Consider the following 19,842-nt stretch of genomic DNA (forward strand, 5'->3'; position numbering starts at 1 on the left):
TCAAGACAAGAAATACGTGCGGAAATGACTCGAAAGGTACTTATGTTTCTGATTAATTCTGGACTGGAATGATGTTTCTGTTTTCTGAAGTAGGCATTGGAAGTTGTATCTACATGTGCTCCTCATGACAAGTACTACTTAACGAAACCAAAACTAGGCAACCTACTTGAAGAGAAGTTGTGATTCTAATAGTAAACATGTTGACAGCAGGAGCTAGAATTCTAGAAATATGTCTCGATTCAACATTTTGCATTTCTTTACTAATTTGCTTCGGAAAAGTCCCACACACATTAGTCGGAGAACGGAAAATTGGGATCGCAATTCTTCAAAGTGGAAAACACCTAGGAAAAAATTCGACCAGTTAATTTGGTTGATGATCTGATGGATGGTTTGATAGATTTAAAACTACATTATTAACTTGGTATATATAAGTAAAAATAAAAAAAGTGAGTAAAATTGAATGAGATATCGATCACCTTAGAAAACGAGAAAAACTCAATAAATAAAGCATAAGATAATGAAACAGTTGAGATGAGAGGAATAAGGGTACCAAAAAAAAAAAGATCATGATTCTTTTCATCTTTTGATTTCTACTGTAGGATTTACTATATTTACATACCTCATATTCTGGGATCATAATAATCAATTATTGGAGAGTTAGTTATATAAAAAGGAAGGTGAGATACGTCAAGATCAAAGCAGAAGGGTCAATATCAATTTCTATATATTTACAGAAGTTCAAATATTTCAACCGTTTATATTAATTTTTTAAAAATGAGAAGCATTGACCCTTCTGGCCCTATAGTATGATCTCAGCAAAACATGGCTCGCGCATGGAGCCATACTTTTCAAAAGGTGTATCTGATGGTAATACGCTATATTTAAGTTAAGTTGTATTATTTTCTACTATTAGGTTTACATCCAACGACATTTGAGCATAATTTTTATGGTAAGTTACTCACCAAATGACACTAGAGTAAGGTTTATAGATCACTTTGAATAAAATAAAATTAAAGTATATAAGTCACCAAAATAAAAACAAATAGCTAAAAGAAAAAAAAAATAGATAAGAGAAGTGTCTACATTTATGCCACATATGCATGACCTCGGTGGCTCGGTGGCTTCGTTTATTAGCCAAGCATCTAATAATGACCGTATTTAATTTCTGACCCAAAAGAGTACTATAAAAAGGTCTAATCCCATAAACTGGTAGAAAAAGTCTTAATCCCAATACATTACCCATCTTTGATATCTCCTATTTGATATTTTGTCCACTGAGAGTTTGAGATCTCAACTTTCAGTTCTTCAATCAAGGAAGAAGAATTGATGGTGAGCATGGCGTGGCCAATCATATTTGTTTTTCCACCACCAGCTTCTGTGTTCGTCACAGCCATGTCAGTGATCAGCTTCGCAGGGTTAGCTAATACCGGGTTCTCGGAGGTCAGAGGAAAACACCTCCAGTATTCCAAGTTCCGGAAGAATAATAGCAATCAATCCGATTCTCAAAAATCAAAGCAAATTTACATATCTGGTAGAACAGGCATGCAAATTGCTTATACTCCCGCATTTCTTGCTGGTCTCACATCCTTGGTGTTCTTTCCCCACAACGATGATATCAGATATCTTTTGCTTTCTTTAGCTCTCACCATTCATTTCCTCAAACGACTTTTGGAGGTACGATTACGTCGAATTTTACATCCCAGTTAATTTCCTTATAAACTAATTGTTGAAATACAAATTGATTGAAGAAGCTACATCTACATATGTACATAGATGCGCACGCCATGTGTTTGATTTAATGTCTAACAAAAGCCTAATCTGCTACCAGAGAGTTCGGAATGTACATTTACTTTAATTGGGGAATTTAACTATTGATTGCGTAAGATCTTGTGCGGAAGAAACCGACCAGTATGTTTTGTTGATTTGATATCAATATCAAATATTGTCCCAACTTAACCACGTACATACTTAGCTATCAGTTCAAAATCTCGTGTACTATGTTAGAGACTATATTCTTTAACATTACATACACATAATAGTTGTTAAATCCCAAGCACATATATAAATGCAAACATAAGAAAGACACAGGCTTAATGCTGTTGTTACCCCATACGTAAAACTAAAACTAATTGAACCATCACCAGTACTGATGTCAATCTCTGTTAACAATATGAAGGCTCACATTTGGAAAGGAAGGATCTTGCAATAGAATTTATAGGGATTTGGGCTTCTCTAACTATTGTCAAATAATTTTGGTTGTGCTCTTAGATTATTTAATCAATCTCTAGCTGATAACCCAACATCAACAAAGCCATCCCATTATATTGGTCATTTACACATGCTAGATTTACAAGCTGCAACTGGCAAAATCTTGAGGTTTAGGCTTATTCTATCTATCATGGCAACAGATACATACTAGGTCTCAATTGAAGGTGGACATTTATCTCCTGGCCCACCCTGTCGTTGGTGGAAACTATGTCCCCTGCTGCCATTCACTATTGCTGTTAAAGCTTAATTTTTTTTTTTCATCTTGTTTAATTTGTAGGTTCAATTTGTCCACAAGTACAGTGGAGGGGGGACGCTTGATACTGTGATTCCTATCTCTCTCAGTTACTTCATGTCTACTGTGACTGCGATTTACGCTCAACACCTTACTATGACCCAAGGGCTACCGGAGCCACCAATTGATTTGAAGAATACTGGAATTCTATTGTTTCTAATTGGGATATCTGGCAATTTCTACCATCACTACCTTCTTTCCCGATTGAGATCATCATCCTCTTCGTCTCCGTCAAACTCAAAAAGCAATGACGATAAGGATTATAAGATTCCAAGGGGTGGAATGTTTGAGCTAGTGGTATGCCCTCACTATCTCTTTGAAATCATAGGATTTGTGGGGTTCTCTTTTATTTCTCAGACCTTGTATGCATTCGCCTTCATGGCCGGAACAGCATTCTATTTGAGTGGTAGGAGCTATGCTACTAGGAGATGGTATCTTTCTAAGTTTAAACATTTTCCCCCAAATGTCAAGGCTCTCATTCCATATCTTTATTAGATGTATGCATGTTTGTATCAGACTATAAATCAAGTATCATGTTAGAGATTTCAGAAATCCTCTATGTTTGGTGCAACATGTGTGACTAGTTTGTGATTGTTATTCTTGAGAATGTTTCTTTTAGTTCAGAATTTGTACTTCATGTTCTATCGCAACATAGTTACGATCAGATACATGGATATTGACAAAGCTACTAAGGGTCAGTATTTTTTCAGAAAGATGTTCTACTAAGGGTCAATACTTATATATTTGCATATCATATATACTGATTAATCGCAGCACCACAAGTTTTTGTGATGGTAACATAAGCCACAAAAGAATAAAAAGGTCATCACAAATTTCCAGCACACATAGCAAGAGCCCTACATAGTAATGATACTATACTACTTATTCAAGCTTCCTGCAACAATACATCTGTGTCATGCATGATCAGAAGTTTACGCTATAGTTTTCTGATTCCAATCCAAGTGTTGAGCAATAGTGGATTTTGAAACAGCCAACCCAGGAAATTCTAGTTTTACTTGCTGATTACTATGGCGAGGATGGATAAACCGAATGATTGATGGGCAGCGCCGTCATATATATATGGTTAAATTAATGACAGATTCTTATTTCAGACACATCAATGAAACAGAGGAAGAGTCTAGTGAATACTATCCGAAGCTGGCAATGATGGGGATATAGCTAACCCTAGCAAGCTACCTAATCAACCTTGCAGGACATCTCTGCTAGATGCATGTTTTCAGGTTTCAAAAGCAAGGTATTGTAACATGTACATGTGTGCTCCTCAAGCCGAGTACCCTTAAAAGTAAGACAACCTATAAGCAAAGAAAGTTGAAACTTGAAAGTACTCTTGGCTAGATCAAGAAAATTTATAAAGAGAAACCAAGACGAGAAACACGTGCGGAAATGTCTCAAAATGTACTTATGCTTCTGATTAATTATGGATTGCAATGATGTTTCTGTTTTCTGAGGTAGGCACCGGAACATGCATCTATATGTGCTCCTCATGACAAATAACACTCAATGAAACCAAAGCTAGACAACCTACTTGCAAAGAAAGTTAAAAAGAAGTTGCCATTCTAAGAGTAAACATGTTAACTGTAGGAGCCAGAAATATGTCTCGATTCAACACTGTGCATTTCTTAACTAATTTGCTTCGGAAACGTCCCACACACATTCCTCGGAGAACGGAAAATTGGGATCCCAATTCTTTCAAAGTGGAAAACACCTACGGAAAAAATTCGATCAGTTAATTTCTTGGCTGATGATTTGATGGATGATCTGATAGATTTACTATATTATATAAGTTAATATATACTATATAGGGGGGATCCGTGAGTCCGTGACTACTTAAATTACAGTTAAGATTATACTCTAATTCTAAACCATTAGATCATATAACAACTAATGGTTCAGATTAAACAAAATATGTTATTTATTTTTTTAAATAATAATATTCTATTATATATCTAATAAATTACCAGCCATTAATTTCCTTCCTATTTTCCTTCAAATTCACTTATTACAGACAACTTAAAAAATGCTCAATAATTACAGGATCCATTTCCTCAGATTACTTTCTTCTTTCTCTTATTAAAATCATTTGTTGCAGGAAAAATAATTATTTGAGAAAATAAAATTGAAATTTTTTTATTTTTTATTTTGATTGATATGCAACTCAACCATCAACAAACGAAGAATTTTTTTTTTCTCAACCTCTAAACAAAATTTACTCTATGTTACATGAAAAATTCTAAATAGTTTTCCAATTGATACCTTAAAATTAATGAGCTTAGAGAAGAAAGTAACTACTTTCTAGTATTTTTTTCTGACCTAGCTCTACTAGGGTTTGCTCGACGACTTTCATCTTCGATAAAATTCTTCATCATGGCTTTTGGTGATGCTACTACGGCTAGGAGAGCAGGGTTCTTCTCCTTTATCTTTTCTGGTTGGCCTGAGGATCATGGCGGCGGTGTTTTCCGTCAACGTGTCTCCTTGAATTGTTGGGGCTGCTGGGTTCTCTTCTTCGGTGGTGCTCTGATCTCTGGATGGGGAGCTTTGCTTCCGGTGTCGGTTCAGGCGCCGTCTACCCTGGTTATTGGGGTGGGGGGTAGTTCATTGTGTTCTTGACTCGGTTTTGGGTCGAAAGACTACTACAATGAAGTCCTTATTCCTAGTGCCGGGCTTGGGATTGGGATCATCTTTTGAGAATCGCATTGGGATCGGCTCCGGCTGTCGACTTCAGTTCGTGCCGGTTGGTATACTAGGGTCGGAATCCAGATTGGGATCGCGCGGGATCGGATCTGGATGCCTGATTCGGGATCATGCTTGTGCTCTGCTCTGGAGTACTGGTGGTAGAAGTGAAGACCTAATTGGGCCTCTTGAGATCGGGGTTGGATTTGGGATCTCGATTCGTGAGGCAGGTTGGGATGCGTCGCTACAGGGATTCAACGAGGACGGCGGCGTGGTGATGGGAAAAGCCACAGCTTGGGGTGTCCTTAGAAGATCTGGTTGGGTTTGAGCCCTTTCATAGGCTTTGGCTTCAATCTTTGCTAGGGTTCGGGATGCTTTTTTCATTTTTGTTTTTTCTTTTATTATGGTAGATGAGGAATTTGCGACCTCATCTACTAGTAATATTTAAATTTCCTTTGGGTCGCAAAATCTAGATGCTCGGTTGTTATATTTATTTAAAGTGCTTATGAGTTTTCTAGGTTTTGTTAGAAATAAGGTGCGTGAATTTCCTTAAAAGGTGGGTGTACGTACCCGGGAGTGTGAGGTTCTATGTTCTCTAGCTAGAATAGGTACTTTGTATGTCCTAAGGACGGCTCTTTTGGTCAGCCCCTCAGGGGTGTGTCATGTCACGCCCCTGATTTTTAGCACAAATAAAAATCGATATACAATCCCATAATTATACATGCATGATCGTTTAGCCATCAATACCAAATACCTGAAAAACTTTTTCCCTTAAACCAAGTATATACTGATGCCTAAACCTACTATGTCAATATTGACCAGCTCCACAGAGTCATATATTACATAAGCTTACGAATTAATTTGTCAACACAAAATAAAACGTAAATGCTTCTCAGAGCTTACTATACAACGGAAGTCTTTATCAAAGGTAACGTCACAAAAATGGCTTCCTACCGTAAATCTGCAAAGACACTACCTCAGCTTCAGCCATGATTATCCTGAACTGCAGGATTAACCTCTACACCATTGAATAGTGCACCGGGTTGCCACACAACAAACCTGGTAAGCTTGTGAAAGCTCGTATGAGTAACTCAAAACCACCACAAATCAACTCACACCAAAACTAAGGAAAACAACTCACTCCTTGATTCCTTAACACAAACTAAAGAAAGCAACTCACGCCTTGTTTTCTTTCAATCCACGAAATAAGGAAAGCAACTCACACCTTGTTTCCTTAAAACACAAACTCATGAGTTAAATATAACCTCGCACCGTTACCCCATGAATTACACTGGCAGACAGACTATAGCTCTAACTGAAATCGTAACCACTCGTCCGGCCAAAGACATGATTACTTGATATACTGCCTAAGGTCACAATCTGACCTTAATTCCTCGGACTTCTCAATACCTCGGAATAAAACATTAAAGGAGCCGCACAGGACTCAAATGTTACACAAATCTCAATGCTATTCAAAACAATAGAAATTAACATTTCCACAATCATTTGTTTTCCGAAAAGCCATACCCAAAACAATAAAAAAACACCATTCATGCATATTGTTTTCATAAATCAACAAAATCCACCAACACATATATATTTCACGTAAATATATATATATATATATATATATATATATATATATACATACATATACACATAGTCATCCGCTTAGGAATGCCTATTAATACCAACTATAGTTTGCAGTTAAATGAATAACTCTCAAAACGATAAAGGTAATTCCGTTCGTAAATGAACCTTGTGAGATTACTCACCTCGAAATTCCTGCTGTGTCTTCACACCACTAGACTACTTACAGAACGCACTCTGTCAAGCACCTAAGGAAAATACAGCCTTGATTCAGTCCACGAATCCAATAATTAAAGTTCGAATCCCCAAATAGAACCACAATCTCAAAGTAACGCCAATTGAGGCGAAACCACATCCGAGACTTCCCAAAGTCTCTGGAATACTTCCACAATCGATATGACCGAACCACAAGTCAATCGGACGCTCGAATCCTCACGGATCGAATAAATCGAACGGTCCAAAACCGTAAAAATCATAACAAATTCATACGAACTCCAAAAATTGCATATTATATATCGAAACGCTCGTATCGACGAGTTTCGATATATTATATATAATACCAGAAACAGTCCCTTACATGACCGAAACGCCGCCAGAACGCCGCCACAGGCGGTAGCGCACCGCCCCCGACCAAAACTCAATATTTCACAAAACTCCCAACATCAAAGATCTTCTTCTCAGCATGCTTATAAACTTCCATAACTAGCATGAAGTCAGAATTGAAGTGAAAATGGTCGAAAACTACCTCGCAAATCGTGAATCACTGTTCAATCCGAGCTGAACAAATTTCCCCGTGAATCGATCCAAACAAATACCACAGATCGATCAGGGAGGCTCCTACGAACTCAAAACAGGAAGCTTGAAGCCGTGCAGTCGCCGGAGCTAGGAATTCCGGTCGGGTCTGACTACAACCAAAAGCTACCACTACCCAGCGCCGCACACGGTGAGAATCGTCGATAGAGGACGCCACCGGGAGGAGCGCACGGTGGAGGCTAGGCGATTTGGTCTGGCTTTGTTTCACCGAAAGAGGTCGTCGGAGTTCGCTGAAAAAGCCGGGTCAGGGTCAGGGTCAGGGTCAGCCGGGTTTCTTAAATTCTGAAGGTGTGGTCTAGAGAGAAGAAAACTTCCAGAAATGGAAATTGGAAATTATGAACATATTTTCGGAAAATTCTTATTTATACCAAAATAGAAACTTTTTCCGAAGGCCATAACTTCCACATACGAATTCCGATTTTCACGTTCCACATATCCACGAACTCGTATCGACGCGCTCTACAACTTTCGTGCTTTCGTGAAGAAAGTTTTTGGATAATATCAACATATAAAAAGTCAACCTTGAACCCCCCCTAAATCCACACTTTCGAATAAATAATTATCCGAAATTATTCCACTTCACATACGACATACGAATAAAACACAATAACAATAATTTGTACAACTGGTCCATTATTAGTTACTAAAATTAAATAACGAAAATCTAGGTCATCACATGTTGTTTCTGGTACTGCTTGTTGAATATTATAAAACTGGCTGACCTACTTCGATTAAAAAAGAGAGAGAAGAAAGTAACTAAATAGATAATCTCATTTGATTAGGTATTCCAAATTGTGTTTTTCCTGCAGTAAATGAATGATTGAGAAAAAAGGAAAAAAGTATAATCATCTACTTTTGTATTTTAGAGCATTTTTTTTATAAAAAAAAAAAAAAAAATTTAATCTCAACCATTAGTTGTTATATGATCTAATGGTCTAGAATTAAAGTATAATCTTAACTATAATCTTAACTACATGAGTAGATTCAAAATAAAATAAGAGTCAGTAAAATTGAATGAGTTGTCAACCACCTTGCAAACGAGAAAAACTCAATAAATAAAGCAAAAGAAAAAGAAACATCTAAGAAGAGAGGAATAACGGGACAAAAAAATAAGATCATGATTTTTTTCATCTTTTGATTTCTACCGTAAAGGATTTACTATATTTATATAACTCATATTTTGGGATTACCATAATTGATCAATCATTGAAGATTCAGTTATATAAAAGAAAGGTGAGATACGTCAAGATAAAAGTAGAAGGGTCAATATCTCATTCCTATTTACAGAAGTCTAATTATTTCACCCAATCATATTCATTTTAAAAAAGAGAACATTTTTCAAACAGTACTCGAACTTAGGCCCACTCTTAACTTCAGTACCCGACTACGCAAAACTATCACTTTGGTACCCTAAGTTTGAAGCCCGACCCAAAAATGGTACACGTCGTTCATGACGGCGTTAAGTCTCGAGCCACGTGACAAACCATGAGGGGTAATTGGGTCACTCCATCTTAACCCAGACCTTTTTTTTATATATATATTTTTCCCTCTCTCTCTCTCTCTCTCTCTCTCTCTCTCTCTCTCTCTCTCTATATATATATATATATATATATACACACACACACACACACACACATAAATATACATTTCTTATACATAGCAACTTGATCTCTCTCTCTCCCTCATTGTTCACCTCTCCCTCTTAGACAATGCCGGCGATGTTGCATCGCGTTCTCACCGCTACTGTCAGATGCCCCAATATCCTCTCTTTTCAACACCCAACTCTCTCCTCCCGCCACGTAATCCCTGACCCCTGATTTTCGTTCACCCTCCCGTCACTCTGTCATCGCCTCATATCCTCCTCCTCCTCCTCCTCCCTTCCACCCAAAACCCTCCGAACTCATTCAAAACCCGAACCCCATTGGAGAAGTAATTCGAAACATGGGTCTAGAAACTCAAACCCAGATTCGGTCCACCCGATGTCGACAAGGCCCTGAAAGCCCAATCGGATCCCGACCACTCCACCTACCTTACCAAGATCAAAATCCTAATCAACGGTAGGCGGTACCGCCACGCCGAAACCCTACTTGAGGAGGTAGTCGTCGGAGCTTGTGAGATAACTGCCCCACCCTATAACTCCATTGTTCGATTCTGTTGTGGAAGAAAGATGCTCTTCTGCAAGTAATTCCATCATCACTAGTGGTGGCCACTATCTCCTGTGCAGTCTCGATTGGTTTTGCTTCTGAAGCTACAGATTCAACTAAGGTTGCATAGGTTCTCCAAATTAGGGTGCTTCTTTGGTTGATATTCGCATGTGGGTTGTTGAAAGTTAAGGTCTTTTTGGTAGAAAAATTGGTTTGTGAGGGCAAACGCAAAGAATTTGGTTTTTAGGTTCTGAGAAATTGGCAATGGTTTGGTTTGAGAATTGGGGGAAAAGTTATGGGGATAGAGATACGGATGTGGTAGCCATTCTCATTTGCTCTCTCTCTCTCTCTCTCTCTCTCTCTGTAATGGAACGGTGTAGTTGGTGTAAAAAAAATTGGTCTTATAATTTTTTTTTAATTAAGTTAAAAACAAAAAAAAGAGTTGGACCGAATTGCCCCTCAAAATATGCCACGTGGTCAGCTAGTTTACACCGTCATGGACGGCGTGTACCATTCTTGGGTGGCTTCAAACTTGAGGTACCAAAGTAATAGTTTTGCATAGTCGGGTACTAAAGTTAAGAGTGGACCTTAATTCAGGTACTATTTGAAAAATTTTCTCTTTAAAAAAATGAGAAGGGTCAATTGACTCTTCTGGCCCTATAATAACTAGGGTCCATGATCTCAGCAAAACATGGCCTGTGCATGGGCCATACTTTTCAAAATGTGTATCTGACAGTAATTTGCTATATTTAAGTTGGGTTGTTTTATTTTCTACTGTTAAATTTACATTCAACTGCGATTGAGCATAGTTTTCATCGTTAGTTACTCACCAAGTGAACACCAGAGTAAAGTTTATAGGTTACTCTGAATAAAATAAAATTAAAGTATATAGTTCACCAAAATAAAAACAAATAGCTAAAAAAGAAAAAAAAAAGAAAAAAAAAAAAAGGAGATGTCTACCTCTATACCACAGATGCATGACCCCGGTAGCGTCGTTTATTAGCCAACCATTTAATAATGACCAAGTTTGATTCATTACCTAAAAACTGGTAGTAGAAAAAGCTCTTAATCCAAAGAAACTAAGACCAATCCAAATAATTAAACTGGTCCACAGGAAAAAAAAAATATCCCAAATAAACTGGTAGATAAGAGTCTTCGTCTTAATCAATTACCAATCATTCATACCTCCTATTTAATGATTTCCACACTCAGAGTTTGAGATCTCAACATTTAGTTCTTTCAATCGAGAAAGAAGAAGAATCTGATCGAGGCTAGGGAATCATATCGTTCATGGTGAGCATGGCGTGGCCAATCATATTTGTTTTTCCACCACCAGCTTCTGTGTTCGTCACCGCCATGTCAGTGATCAGCTTCGCAGGGTTAGCTAATGCCGGGTTCTCGGAGGTCAGAGGAAAACACCTCCAGTATTCCAAGTTCCGGAAGAATACTAGCAATCAATCCGATTCTCAAAAATCAAAGCAAATTTACTTATCTGGTAGAACAGGCATGCAAATTGCTTATACTCCCGCATTTCTTGCTGGTCTCACATCCTTGGTGTTCTTTCCCCACAACGATGCTATCAGATATCTATTGCTCTCTTCAGCTCTCACCATTCATTTCCTCAAACGACTTTTGGAGGTACGATTACGTCGAATTTTACATCTCAGTTAATTTCCTTATAAACTAAATCTACATATGTATGTAAATGCACGCCGTGTGTTTGATTTAACGTCTAACAGAAGCCTAGCTAGTCTGCTGCTAGCGAGTTCGGAATGTACATTTGCTTGAATTGGGGAATTTAACTATTGACTGTGTAAGATCTTGTATGTAAGAAACCGACTAGTATGTTTCATTATTTGTTGATTTGATACCGATATCAAATATTGTCCCAACTTAGCCATCAGATCTAAGTCTCGTACACTGTGTGAGAGACTATATTCTTTAACTATTGGAAAGGAGGGACCATGCAATGGAATTTATGAGGATTTGGGCCTCTCTAACTATTGTCAAATGATTTTGGTCGTGCTCGTAGATTACTTTATCAATCTCCAGCTGTTAACCCAACATCAACAAAGCCATCCCATTACATATAGGGTATTAGTCATTTACACATATGCTAGATTTAGAAGCTGCAACTGGCAAAATCTTGAGGTTTAGGCTTATTTTATCTATCATGACAACAGATTCGTACTAGGTCTCAATTGAAGGCAGACATTTATCTCCTGGCCTACCCTGTCGTTGGTGGAAACTACGTCCCCTGCTGCCATTCGCTATTGTTGTTAAAGCTTAATTTTTTTCATCTTGTTTCATTTGTAGGTTCAATTTGTTCACAAGTACAGTGGAGGGATGGCGCTCGATTCTGCGATTCCTATCTCTCTCAGTTACTTCATGTTTACTGTGACTGCGATTTACGCTCAGCACCTTACTATAATCCAAGGGCTACCAGAGCCACAAATTGATTTGAAGTACACTGGAATTCTGTTGTTTCTACTTGGGATATCTGGCAATTTCTACCATCACTACCTACTCTCCCGAATAAGATCATCATCCTCTTCGTCTCCGTCAAACTCAAACAGCAATGACGATAAGGATTATAAGATTCCAAGGGGTGGAATGTTTGAGCTAGTGGTATGCCCTCACTATCTCTTTGAAATCATAGGATTTGTAGGGTTCTCTTTTATTTCTCAGACTTTGTATGCATTCGCCTTCATGGCCGGATCAGCATTCTATTTAACTGGTAGGAGCTATGCTACTAGGAGATGGTATCTTTCTAAGTTTAAACATTTTCCCCACAATGTCAAGGCTCTCATTCCATATCTTTATTAGATGTATGCATGTTTGTATCAGACTATAAATCAAGTATCATGTTAGAGATTTCAGAATTAATCCTGTTTACCAAGTATTGCACATTTATATCAATGAAGCTCTCTACAAACGTGACTTCAGTAACTCAACTATTTGCTTTTACATGGATGAATTATCTATGTTCCGATTTTGCTGACATCTCTGCCCTGTTCATATTGCAATTAGGAATGAAAATACATATAACGTTAACTTCTCTGACACAAATTACCTATGCAATATAGCATTTTGCCTTCAAGTACGTTTGAACCATTTATGTTCCCCTTCTAAGAAGTTTTGTTTTGGTGCATGTATTTGGAAAATGTATGTACAACTTGAAAATGATCCATATTTGGCTAAAATTTGACTTTTTAGCTACTTTAGTTAAAATTTGGCTAAAAATGGCTACCATTACTAAAGATGCTATATCAATGGCTCACTATTTTAACTATTAGTATCTAACTCTCTATACTATTAGTTATCTCGCTCTTATATAGAGAGTGAGGGGAGGCGAGATGAGACTCTTTATTATTTTTATAATTTAAAACATTTCTTTTATGTAATAAATAATATATATTTAAAAACCAGCTAACATAAAGGGGATTGATGCAAACGTATTTTTAAAGTGGCTAGCCAAAATAGCTTTGTTGTTATTTCGGCTAAAATTTGGTTAAAAATTAGCTAGTATTACTAAATATACTCTTTGTATAGCCTGAAATGAATTTTACCTTTCAAAAAAAAAAAAAATATATATATATATATACACACACTCTTTGTATAGCCTAAAATTAATAACAAAAAAAATGTAGATGAGTTACCATACTGTAATCATAATGGCCCAAATAAAAAATAACTAAACATCAATTAAAAAGATTTTAGAGTCAAAAATCTCAAGCGTAAGAATCTCGCAGGTGTGATCTCTAACCGTTTTCTTAAAATTTTTTCTTAACTAAATGAACATGATTAATAATTTATGCATAGAATTTTCAAGATTCCAAGTTTTAGTCTTGTAACTATTACTAATTGTTGTATAACCAAAAAGTAAAAATGAAAAGTACTAACCAGCCCTAAATATCCAAAAGCCAGAAAAATCACATCCCCTGTTCAAATTCACAACTATCTTGATACTTCTTACACACTACTTATTTATAACGTCCTTCACCCACATTCTAAAGTCACTATTCTGATAAGACAGATTGGTGAATTGTGATACTCTACTTATCTTGACCGTAGATACTATGTTGAAGCTTGAAAATTTCTCCAAAAACTAATCATAGGTTCTTCTCTCCATCAGAACAATAAGGCTATTTATGAAAATGTGGTGATAAAATTAAATAACACAGAAAAAATGGCTAAAAAAAAAAATTGGAAAACCACCTAGCTAGTGTGGTGAGATTAGTTGAGCTGCCTAGCATGGAGCTAGCATGTCTAGTGTTCAAGTCTCAACTCCCAGCAATATGTGGCTAGCAGATTTGATGGACCTTCGGGTTTGTCCACCTGTAGAGAGGGATTAGTCTAGCTTTGTTGGGACACCCTCGCGAATCTCGGTTTGAATATTGATTAGATTGGTGTGTTAATAATGCGCTCACATAATTGAGGTGGCTTGCTATCTCATCTTCAATCAAAAAAATAATTTAGAAAAAAAATTGACTGAAATATATTCAAGATTTTGCGATAATCAATCCTTTTTTCTTATAATGGTAATAAGTAACTATTTTGGCCAATGAAACTTTGAATATAATCTTCTTCTTTTTCTAGGGGTACTTGTGGCGATAGATTGGTAAAGCAAACAATGTAGCAGATAGATTGACTTACTTTGCTAACTTAGATCATGCTATTGATCTGCCTTTAGATGAGGCACATAATTTCTCACAGGATGCCCTCTATGAGGATAATTGTAATGCTATGAATGCTCAGGATACAGGTATTATGTCCCCCTAATGTAGTAAAATTTATTAAATAATAATATAGGCGTGGGGATGAGTCTCCCAGTTTGATTAAGATCCAAAACCAATCATTTAAAAAAATTAAAAAAAAAAAGGTACTGGTAGCGGTTGGTGGGTTGAGAATTTATTGAGATTTGACTTTCCATATACTGCTGGCAGGGTGGTTGGCCACAACATTATGCTCATGCAGATTGATTTATTTATCTAAATTAATTTTGCGTGTGCCTTTCAGAGTAAAAATTTGAATTGTGCAATAGTAAATTCTTAATATAGTCAGAAAATTAGAATATTGATCAGATCTTCCAAAACTGTTTAGAAGATTTTTGCTTCCAGATACCCAAGTCCAGGATTTGAAAATTTTCAATTTTCCGACTTTAGCGGATCAAACAATTAAAGCAAAGAATTTATGTCCTATTTCTGAAAAAGAAGGTGAGGATCGAGTACCTACTTATGTTAGTACCAAGATTTCAAATTTCGGTTTCGGTACTTCAAATTTAAGAAAATTTCGGAGAAAGTTTTTATTTCGGTGAAAATTTCAGTTAAAAATAATGAAATCACCATTAATTGCATTTGTAAAATGATATTTTTGAATGAAATTAACTTTTACCTTGGCTAAACTAACCTATAATAAACCTATTTACAATGTAGCCTCTCTAAAATTATACATTTATAATAGAATTGTGATATATAATATGGACGAGTAATTAACCAGTACGGTAGTAGGTTGCTAAAATCTGGTGTACACGTGAAATAAAAAATAACATAGTTTTCTCCGAAACCTAGGGTAAAGGTCGGCGGCTAGGGTTTCGTCGACCTAAGGCAATTCATAGTCGAGAACGAGGGTTCTTGCAAATCGGAGACATGATGGCCAAGGCTATGGCGGCTAGATTGGCTGCAGCACTTGCACTGACAGACAAAGCGGTGGTTGAGTTTGGGGAGGCTGGAGCAACAGCTAATGCAGTGTCGGGTTTTTACTTGGCCGTTGGGCGTATGTTGGCGCCTAGAGCTGAGGATGATGCCGGATTGCCCAAAGAGATGGCGGCGATGTGGGGCCTGTGTGATCACCTTTCGATCATGAAGGTTGACAGTGACCGATTCCAATTCCGGTTTGCGGTGAAGGAGGAGGGACAAAGGGTTCTACACGGCGGCCTGTGGCATTTCAAGAACTGGATTCCTGTTGGAGGAGTATGACGGATTCGGAGCGCAAGAGATGGTTCAGCTGAACTCACTAGAGGTGTGGGTCATTGTGCGGCATCTGCCACCACGTCTAAGGACTGAAGAATCCTTGATGTTGATCGGATGATCGATGGGTAGCTTCTTGAGGATAGAGAAGTTTACTTAGCAGTAGGAATCTCCAGGGCAACACTTCTGGGTCTTTTTGGATGTCTGCGGACGTCTGTGGGTGCAACGGACCTTCATTTTACGAAGATAGCCAAGGCAGAGGTCGAGCTACACTATGAAAAGGTGAAAGGATGGTGCAAGGGTGTGGGTTCTTCGATCATAGGGACCGTGTGTGTGATCAGTTTCTGATCAAGAAAACTGATGGTGGTTTGATGCCAGGAATGGCGGGGATTGTGTTGGGTGGCCCGGTGACACAAGAGGTGGTTAGGAAAGAGCCAGCGAAGGGGGTTCTGCCGAAGACCTCTGGAGTTGCTGCGACACCAACAACTTCAGTGCTAGGGGTGACGTCAACTGATGGTATGCCTAATCTCATGGATATTGTAGGCAGGTCTTTGGAGATGTTGAAGGGCATGCCAAGATGGAATGCTCCATTTCCCATTCAGTCTGGTGCTCCATTGAATCAACCGGGGGTTCCCATAGCCTTACAGGTGGCACAAGTGAGTGGGGTCAAGCGTGCACCATCTGGTGTGCATGTTCGTCCAAGTAAGAAGGCTAAATTGCGTATTCATTCTTCTGCCCTAGTTTACTTGGATGTGGAAGAGAGATTTGGACTACCTAATGATAATGGGATAGTGAAAATCTCCCCTTTGAAGACTAAGAGGGGGAGGCCAAAAAGGGCTAAAGACAAATTAGGATCGAAGGTCCGTAACAAGAGAGTGGCCAGGAAGATCACCAATGTCGGGATTGCTAAGAACAGGTGGGGATTGAGTTGCCTGCAATGGAAGAAGAAGCTTCTACGAGAGGTGAAGTGGTTACTGAGGAGGTAAGTGAGAGTCCTCTCCTGCAGGAGATGGCTCCGGGTTTAGCTCAAGAATGAGTTTTGTCGCCAAAAATATCCAGGATGTCTTGGCCCTTTGATTTTTTAGGATAGATTTTGGCAGGACTTCATGATCTTTAAAAAGGTTGAATTACTTAAGTAGTGACTCTTTTGACAGTCCCACAGGGATGGGTCATTATGTGTAATTTCGCTGATAAATTATATGAGTTGACAATTCTCTAAAAAAAAAAAAATCTATATGTAATTATAATTGTGATGTATATTGATAATGTAAATGTGATTCACTTTTTTTTTGTTTAATAGCTGGAACCCAGTGGGAGGCTTGGTTATCACGCATTTTCAGTAATAATTAGAAAAATATAACCTGGAGGACGTAATACCAAAACTCCGTGAATGAAAATAAACAAGTACAACAAAAGCAATATAAAGTATTAATAATAAGTTTCTAAAAAAAAAAGTATTTATAATAAGAGCTACTACAATGTGGTTCGACCCATATGGTTGAACTGCTTCAATTTAGTATCATACAATACTGCTTCCAAGTACATGAATTTTGGTGAATTTTGAAAATGATTTTGGTAGCAGATAAAAGCAAAAAGTTTTTTTTTGTTGTATTCAACTTGATTGAAAAAAAAAATCAAAATTTCATATTTTCTCTATGAAAATATGAGTAAAAAACTTCGCTGTCGGTGGCATACAAAATTTACAGAAATTTCTCGGACAAAATTTTGGTATGAATTTTTAAATATATTTCATGTGTGTAGATATTTCAAAAATTAAAAATTTTACGGAAATGTACAGAAAATTTCAAAAAATTTTTGGGAAACTCTTGAAGGAAATGATATACATATGAATTTATTTGTTTGGGTACTTCCAAATTATGGAAATTTTAATAGAAATTTCGATAGTTTCGGATAAATTTGAAACCTTTTTTTTTTTTTTTTTTTTGAGAAGTAGATAATTTCATTACTTATCCATGGCCAGAAGGCACGTACATTAGATGCTGTCTTACACCAAGTAAAACTAGTTGGTCTAAGCTGTTAAGCACGTAACAGGTAACCCCCATTGGGAACAACTGGAGCACAAAGATTTAACCTAGCCATAAGGAGACAAATCCAACAACTATCTAAACCCTTTCTAGAGTAACCCTAATTGCCAAGGACCTCAATTGGTGTACAATCAGAGAAACTAAACTTAAATAGAACTAGACTAGAATCAAATGCTAGGTAACGAACACGGAAAGCTTAGGGCTTTCCCTTGCCCCTGTTCTTAGGGCTAATCTCATGAGCAGCTTCAAACGAAGGGTAAGTCAGACGCAAAGTCCCACTCATCTTCTTCTGAGGGCGAGGAAGTTTGTTCTTGCTTCCCAGAGGTCTTCCAACCTTCTTCTTCAGAATTCCTTGTTCACTCTCATTAACAGCTTCAACCAACCCTAGGGCATCTGCTCGCAGTATGGGAATCTTACCACCCAAGATTGTCTTGAGTTTCTTGGGGGAGGGAGTGCAACCTCCAGTCCTGTTTCTTTTTTTATACACCTTAGGCTCCACTTGCACAGTCTGAACAGGTGGGCAAGAGTCAACACTCCTAACCTTGAAGGCCGAACCGGAAGCATCGGTCCCAACCTGCTCTGTCTGCTGTGCTCCTACAGGTTCATCAGTGTCCTCAGCAGCCATATCGGCCACGGAACTCGCAGACGGATCAACTTCTGATAAAGATCTGTCTAGCTTTCGGATGACAGGCTTTTTCTTCTTGAGCAAGGTAGAGGAGAGTTGTGGGAGTTCTCGACTGGCCTGGGCTGAAAAGGAGAAAATTCCACCTGCAGTTGGAGGACCACCAAATGGTATAACCCTAGGGGTGAAGATGGCTGGGTTGGGTGCCATACATTTGACCCCCGAATGCGTAAGCAGGCCGCATTGAGAACACCTGCCTTTGAGATGCTTAAACTGAAATTTCAAGATTGGTTCAATCCCTGTATCCAAGAAGATCTGACGCTCCAAGAGAATAGGTTTGGAGATGTCATGCATGAAGAAGATGCGCATTGATCCTCTTCGAAACTCCTTCTTGTCATAATCCAGGAAACTCCCCAAGAGATTCCCAATGAGGACAAGGTTATCAGTCTCTTCATACAGTGGGGGAATACCTGAAACCCTAGCCCAGATGCGAACATGTTTCATGGAAACTTCAGCAAGGGGTAGAACTCCATCGTACTCCTCCAGGCAGACTGGAGCACGGTCAAAACACCAAACGCCACCTTTGAGAACCTTATTGCGGTCTCGGGCTGATCCGAAAGAGAATAGGAATAGATTGTCATTCTTTTCCTGAACCCTAAATTCCTTTTCCACCATCCACGTTCGAAGGAAGTGAGATTTGAAAGTGGCAGAATCCACAGGTTTGCAAGTGAGAGGTTTCCCAAGAAGAAAAGATTGGGAGGATTTCCTTACCGGGCCTCCACCAATTTTTCCAAGGTCAGGGGCTTGACCACCCTCAGCAAGAGCCAAGGAGGCAGCAAAGCTAGCGGTGACGGCGTCGATGGAAGCCATGAAAGTGACAGAGGCTGGGGGTAGGGAGCGGCAAGAAGGCCCCTTGCTAGGGTTTTGGAGAGAAAACCTAGTTGAGAGAAAATCTCCTTATTACTTGTGCACCCAAATTATTGGCCGGGATAAATTTGAAACCTTAATTAGTACCTACCTATGTTAATTCGTCAAATGGGAGTAACAAAAGACAAAAAAAAATGTAGACTATTAGTGACAAATTCGGACAGCGTTTTCATCAACTCATGAGCATAGGGACCACGCGAGCAACTTTTGCGGGACTTGTAGGTCACTAAAACGAAAACAAATAGATAAGAAAAGGTTTAACTTCTATATCACATGTGCATGGCCTCGGCAGCTTCGTTCATTTGCCATTTAAAAATGACCGAGTTTAATTCAACACATAAAAACTGATAGAAAAAGGTCTCAATCCCAATCAACTACCCATCATTCACATCTCCAATTTGATATTTGTACACTGAGAATTTGAGATCTCAACATTTAGTTCTTCAGTCAAGAAAGAAGAATCATATTGTTGATGGTGAGC

The 19,842-nt window shown here is 38.1% G+C and overlaps 2 protein-coding genes across 3 annotated transcripts; both read left to right on the forward strand.

Moving 5' to 3' along the window:
* The first annotated feature begins 1,199 nt into the window (after positions 1 to 1,199).
* On the forward strand, positions 1,200 to 12,744 carry LOC112174127 (very-long-chain enoyl-CoA reductase). 2 transcript variants are annotated; one of them, XM_024311842.2, is made up of 3 exons: positions 1,200 to 1,674; positions 2,546 to 3,104; positions 12,674 to 12,744. In XM_024311842.2, the coding sequence occupies exons 1-2, from the start codon at positions 1,327 to 1,329 to the stop codon at positions 3,053 to 3,055; spliced, it is 858 nt and encodes a 285-aa protein (XP_024167610.1). In that variant the 5' UTR covers positions 1,200 to 1,326; the 3' UTR covers positions 3,056 to 3,104; positions 12,674 to 12,744. The 2 variants fall into 2 exon arrangements, with proteins under 2 accessions (XP_024167610.1, XP_024167611.1); XM_024311843.2 differs by lacking the exon at positions 12,674 to 12,744 and having other exon boundaries at positions 2,546 to 3,183.
* Positions 10,936 to 12,752, forward strand: LOC112174126 (very-long-chain enoyl-CoA reductase). The gene is made up of 2 exons (XM_024311841.2): positions 10,936 to 11,436; positions 12,115 to 12,752. The coding sequence occupies exons 1-2, from the start codon at positions 11,089 to 11,091 to the stop codon at positions 12,622 to 12,624; spliced, it is 858 nt and encodes a 285-aa protein (XP_024167609.1). The 5' UTR covers positions 10,936 to 11,088; the 3' UTR covers positions 12,625 to 12,752.
* The last annotated feature ends 7,090 nt before the right edge of the window (positions 12,753 to 19,842 follow it).

The sequence above is a fragment of the Rosa chinensis genome, chromosome 6 (assembly GCF_002994745.2).
Source record: "Rosa chinensis cultivar Old Blush chromosome 6, RchiOBHm-V2, whole genome shotgun sequence".
NCBI classification, from domain to species: Eukaryota; Viridiplantae; Streptophyta; class Magnoliopsida; order Rosales; family Rosaceae; genus Rosa; species Rosa chinensis.

Bases quoted from the DNA above. Each gene is read 5' to 3' on its own strand.
- LOC112174127 (XM_024311842.2), top strand. From the start codon at position 1,327: ATGGTGAGCATGGCGTGGCCAATCATATTTGTTTTTCCACCACCAGCT. The intron at 1,675-2,545 runs GTACGATTACGT...TTTAATTTGTAG, and splicing joins TCCTCAAACGACTTTTGGAG to GTTCAATTTGTCCACAAGTA.
- LOC112174126 (XM_024311841.2), top strand. From the start codon at position 11,089: ATGGTGAGCATGGCGTGGCCAATCATATTTGTTTTTCCACCACCAGCT. The intron at 11,437-12,114 runs GTACGATTACGT...TTTCATTTGTAG, and splicing joins TCCTCAAACGACTTTTGGAG to GTTCAATTTGTTCACAAGTA.